The 5,641-nt window shown below is 41.6% G+C and overlaps 1 protein-coding gene across 1 annotated transcript; it reads right to left on the bottom strand.

Annotated features, from left to right (window-relative positions):
* Nucleotides 1-3,164: 3,164 nt before the first annotated feature.
* On the bottom strand, nt 3,165-5,249 carry LOC109614792 (zinc finger BED domain-containing protein 4-like). Its single transcript, XM_020041041.3, has 2 exons — nt 4,325-5,249; nt 3,165-3,647 (listed from the first exon to the last, which is right to left on the bottom strand). Exons 1-2 carry the CDS (start codon nt 5,112-5,114, stop codon nt 3,265-3,267), a joined length of 1,173 nt encoding a protein of 390 aa, XP_019896600.2. The 5' UTR covers nt 5,115-5,249; the 3' UTR covers nt 3,165-3,264.
* Between the last annotated feature and the right edge of the window lie 392 nt (nt 5,250-5,641).

Genomic DNA, 5,641 nt, shown 5'->3' with positions numbered 1-5,641 from the left:
CTGACAATGAAGCTGTGGAACATCTGTTCAATGTACGCTGTGACTGCCACTTGCTCTTGACGAAAGCGTATTAAGACTCCAACCAAGCTATTGTTAAGATCAGGTCCTGTCAGAAGCATGTCATTGAGTGACATGCCGAAGTGTCGAGCGCTGGAATCGAATACAACCCTTATTTGACCTGGCTTGCATAGGTGATACACTCCGAAAGAGGGTAGGTACCAACACTCCTCGCCCTCTCTCAACGGTGGAGCCAGCTCGAGGTGATCTTGGTCAAAGACTCTTTGCATAAAAGACACAAAATGGTCTTTCATTTCTGTCTTTTTGTCCAGTGTGTGGCAGAGAGACTCAAAACGACACACAGCTTGCCCTCTGGCCACCTATCGCACCTGGATACCTCGACCAATGAGAGCACCCTGCTCCTAATTTGTTCCCTTTTTGGGGTTGAAATGATGAAAGACATGCATACAGTGTAAAACCTGTTAGGGATATTTTGTTTGTCGTGTAATTATAATGTGTAGGTGACTGAGCCCCCATTTTCCATAATAATTGGTGGAAAATATATATGAGTATAGGGTGTTTTGACAAAGACCTGTTTTGGGGAGAACCCCTGTGGGAGCCAGAGACAGTGTAAACTGTGATTCTTTGTTAGTAGTTAAATTCAGTCCTCCTTCTATGCAATTTGCCCCTGTTGGGAACTTTTGTATACCCAGGGCTATATATACTGCTTTCTGGCCTGGGATCGTATTGCAATTCAGGTGTATTTCTGTCCCTTCACATTCTTGATGTGGGCTCCCACTAAGGTTCCTGCAAGGTCTATTCTTCCCCCTTTGGACTTTGCTTTCCCCAAAATGTGTTGTTTGAGTGTGTGGGTGAGTGGTGGAAGTGTTGAGGTGCAGTGTAAGTGCATTTACATGTGGTGACATCTGGTTTCTTTGACTGTTCGGTTCGGCTGTCAGAGTTAATATTGAGAGACAGAATAACAACAAAATCTGCCTAAGCCACTCCAGGACCTTAATGTGCTTCTTCTTGAGCCACTCACTTTGTTGGCTGTGGCTGTGTGTTGTGGGTCATGGTCATGCTGGAATACCCATCCACAACCCATTTTCAATGCCCTGGCTGAGAGAAGGAGGTTCTCTCCCAAGATTTGCCGGTACATGGCCCCGTCCATCGTCCCTTTGATGCGGTGAAGTTGTCCTGTCCCCTTAGCAGAAAAACACCCCCAAAGCATAATGTTTCCACCTCCATGTTTGACAGTGGGGATGATGTTATTGGGGTCATAGGCAGCATTCCTCCTCCTCCGAACACAGCCAGTTGAATTGATGCCAAAGAGCTCGATTTTGGTCTCATCTGACTACAACACTTTCACCCGGTTCTCCTCGGAATCATTTAGATGTTCATTGGCTAACTTCAGACAGGCCTGTACAAGTGGTTTCTGGAGCAGGAGGAACTTGCGGGCGCTGCAGGATTTCAGTCCTTCATTGCGTTACCAGTCCTTCATTGGTAGTGTGTTACCAATTGTTTTCTTGGTGACTATGGTCCGAGCTGCCTTGAGATCATTGACAATATACCCCTATGTAGTTCTGGGCTGATTCCTAACCGTGCTCATGATCATTGGTGAGGTGAGATCTTGCACAGAGTCCCCAGACCGAGGGAGACAGTTCTTTTGTGTTTCTTCCACTTGCTAATAATCGCACCAAATGTTGTCACCTTCTCACCAAGCTGCTTGGCGATGGTCTTCCAGCCTTGTGTAGGTCTACAATCTTGTCCCTGACATCCTTGGACAGCTCTTTGGTCTTGGCCATGGTGGAGAGTTTGGAATCTGATTGATTGATTGCTTCTGTGGACAGTTGTCTTTTATACAGGTAACAAGCTGAGATTAGGAGCACTCCCTTTAAGAGTGTGCTCCTAATCTCAACTCATTACCTGTATATAAGACACCTGGGAGCCAGAAATCTTTCTGATTGAGAGTGGATCAAATATTTATTTCACTAATTTTGACACCAAGAACTAAGTCATGTTTTGCAGAGGGGTCGAATACTTATTTCACTTATTAAAATGCAAATCAATTTATAAAATTTTTGACATGCGTTTTTCTGGATTTTTTTGTTGTTATTCTGTATCTCAATGTTCAAATAAACCTACCATTACAATTATAGACTTAATTTCTTTGTCAGTGGGCAAACGTACAAAATCAGTACACGGCACATAGTCCTGTTGTTGTCCTCATCCATTAATATTGGCCGAAAAGGTCTCTTTGCCTCAGTCTTGATACTGTACACACACAGTCTCATCTTCTGTGTAAGCGATGCTGTGCCACAGATCTGTTGCTGTTGGGCACAAGGCTCAAGGTTCAATTTCAATTTGTGTTGTTCTGTCAAACCGTTGGATTGGAGATGTGGTCCAGACATAACAAGGAGGTCAGGCCTTCCGCCTTTCCCAACAAAATGTCCGTTATGCCACAAGTCTGTTTCTGGAACTCAAAAGGTGCCAAAGGGAAATGTTGCAAGAGGTTTCACTTTACATGATGGTTCCCAATTCGTCTCCATGCATTGAGCTAGAGGTCTGCCACACCATCCTTATAGGAGAAAGGACAAGACAAAACACAGCATCAGTTTAATTATTCTCCTGGTCCCTAGCAAACAGGCTACAACAATACTGAACTTTACATTGAACTATTAAAGAGATGGTGGGACCATTACTTAAATGAAAAGATCACAAGTCATACCAACTTGAAAACAACTATGAATACAGTTTAAATAAGTGTAGTGAAGTTGGTGGTTTGTCTAATGAAGTTGTTTATCGGGAACCGGCGAGAGGGGCAAGGCTCATTGATGCAAGTGGGGAGCGAAAGCTAGATGGCAGAGATGGGGACAAGTCACACATGGTCAAGTCCAAGCAAGTCTCAAGTCATAACCATCAAGTCTCGAGTCAAGTCTCAAGTCACAGTTCAGATAAATCAAGCAAGTCAAGTCAAGTCAAGGGTTCACCCTAAGCAAGTCAAGTCGAGTCCTTATAAGTTTCAAGTCAAGTCAAGTCACAGTACTAAAATAAATAGAGGTACATTTTTTTGATACATATTTATTTGTGCACAGAAAACATTAACTATATGTGCTATATATGAATCATATGCATATCTGTGCTACATTAATATCTGTACATAAAATTAAATTGTGTTGTTTACAAAAAAAAAACGTTTAGAGTCTAAGATGTATCAAGTCTAAGATCCAGTCCTGGATCTGTCTAATTAAATTTAATTGAAACGGTCTAAAATGTGTTGCATTTACAGAAAATAAGGTTTGCCAAGACATTGGCACTAAGCTGTGAACGATGGGGCCGCATAATAATCCCCCCATGACTGAATACACGCTCGACAGGTGCGCTTGAAGCAGGCACAGCTAATACCCTCATTGCGATTTGGAACAGTGAAGGCATTTTCTCCTTGTTCATTCCCCAAAACAAAAGGCAGTTCTGGCCATCACAATTGTCCAGGTAATGGTTGAGCTGGGCAGCAGGGCTGAAATGAGTGGATTTCTTCTGCTTTTTGTGGTATAAGAACAGCCCAGTTTCATCTCCTTTGATTTGCTCTTCTTCATCTCCATGACCTGTCTGTTCCATATTGGTATGCTCTGCCTCCTGGAGAATCAGATCTAAAACACAAAAAAATTTAATTACAAATAAACCTACACAATATTCTAGAGCTGCATGATTCTGGATACATTGAGAATCGTGATTTTTTTTCTAAATAGACAATTATCTAACAATTATTTACAAATACATTTCATGTAATTTACTAAATGTTTTGACAAAATGTTAATTGCTGTAGTCTATTAAAAAAATATTAAAAGATTTTTTAAGCTGTCAGAAACTGAATAAATGATTCAATGTCTCACTCATAAAGGCTTCACTTGTTTCATTACTGGATGAATCAGTGTTTTTGAAGAATCTCTTGAATGAATCATTAAGTGACAGTCATTGTAACTGACAAACTTTATATGAGGCTTGACTCGAGTAAGTAACTTTAAGTAAATCGCTACTTTTAAATCACGTAGACACAAGTGTGTATATCTGAACTCCAAACTTTTATCTCAGCATTTCTGTGATGGTTTGAATGATTGTAACAGTTTTTCAACTGCACAGTATCTGTATTTCAATGGGCCAGCTCTCTCTGGGCCAGCAGTAGTGCCAACGCATAATTTAATGTTTGCTGTGATCGTACTTTATTGTGTTTATTGTGCAGCACTTCCAATTTCTGTAAAAATAATAATACTAATAATGTAATATTTACAAGTATGGGGTCTCATTCTAAAATTAGCCTATCACTTACTTTTTACTTCCATGGTCAACTGCTCCTTCAGCTTGTCATCAACCAATACATCGTGCTCTATCCACATAACCCCAAAGGCTGGATCAAGAACAGCTGCTTTGACATACACAGGATCAGAGAATGGCAGGATTCCTTCATTGGTCTCTGGCTGAGACATTTTTACATTGACAAAGATGCCTTTGAATCTTCTTTGCAGTGATCTTTGAAGGCTGTGGATTAGGTTGACCAAGTATTGTGTTCCTTCTTTCTGGTTTTCCAAGTGATTGTTGAGGGAGAGAACACAGGGAATTACAGCACTTATGGTTACAACTTTCTCTCCCTGTGTGAGATCAGTGGCATCAGCAAAGGGCTTCAGAATGCTGACCAGTTCTTTAATCTGAGCCCACTCTCTTAGAGTGAAAATAGTCTCTCTGTGCCCTCTAACATCCAAGACCTTGCACAAAGTTTGGTAGTCACAGCTAAGCAAAGACTTCAGCTGTCGGAAAGTCGAATTCCATCGAGTAACAACAGAAGCAGGAACTCCACGTTGGCCAAATTCTTTCTCAAATTCCTCCTTAAACGAAGTACTTGTGTGGAGCAGAGAACTGATCCGCGACACTTTGGCCAGAGCCGAACTGACAGCCCTGGTCTCTTTAAGACCATCACCAACAACCAATTGTAGTGTGTGCGCAAAGCACTGTAGTCTATGCTGACTTTTGGAGGTCAATGTTTCATTCAGCCTCTCCTCCTCATCCACTGGAAGGGCATTCCAAAGTTCTGCATCATCAAGGCAGTCATTCATTATCCTCATCTGCTTCAACTGAACTGGGAAAACATGTGGTGAATGCCTTTTTCATATTTGCTGCATTGTCACAAATTATATGATCAATCTTTTGTTTGATTTTATACTGATCACATATTTGTTCAAACTCTTCACAAATTCTCTCACCCGTATGTGACCCCTTTAACCGGTTGCAAGCTAGTAGATGAGATTTCAACGTTATTGCATCTGCTGCACGTTTCATCCAGTGAGCGGTGACGCCAAGGTAGCCTCTCATTCTTCTGTCTGACCAGATGTCCACAGTGACAGACAGATTTTCAACTGTGGCCATTTCATTTATTAGTTTTGACTGTCTCTCAGATACCACAGTGTCAAGTCTTGAGGTCATGGTTCTGCGGCTCACTGCAGTATATTTTGAGTCCATAATGGAGAGAAAGTGCTTGTTGTCAGTGATCGACAGGGGCATGTTGCAATTAATGATCAGATCAGACATTATTGCTTCTGTAATGGCTTTTTGTCGAGGGTGGTTGACTGAATATGTAGTAGTCTGGGGCACA

The sequence above is a fragment of the Esox lucius genome, chromosome 20 (genome assembly GCF_011004845.1).
Source record: "Esox lucius isolate fEsoLuc1 chromosome 20, fEsoLuc1.pri, whole genome shotgun sequence".
Taxonomy (NCBI): Eukaryota; Metazoa; Chordata; class Actinopteri; order Esociformes; family Esocidae; genus Esox; species Esox lucius.
Note: the sequence above shows the minus strand (reverse complement) of the source record. Positions and strands in the feature narration are given on the sequence as shown.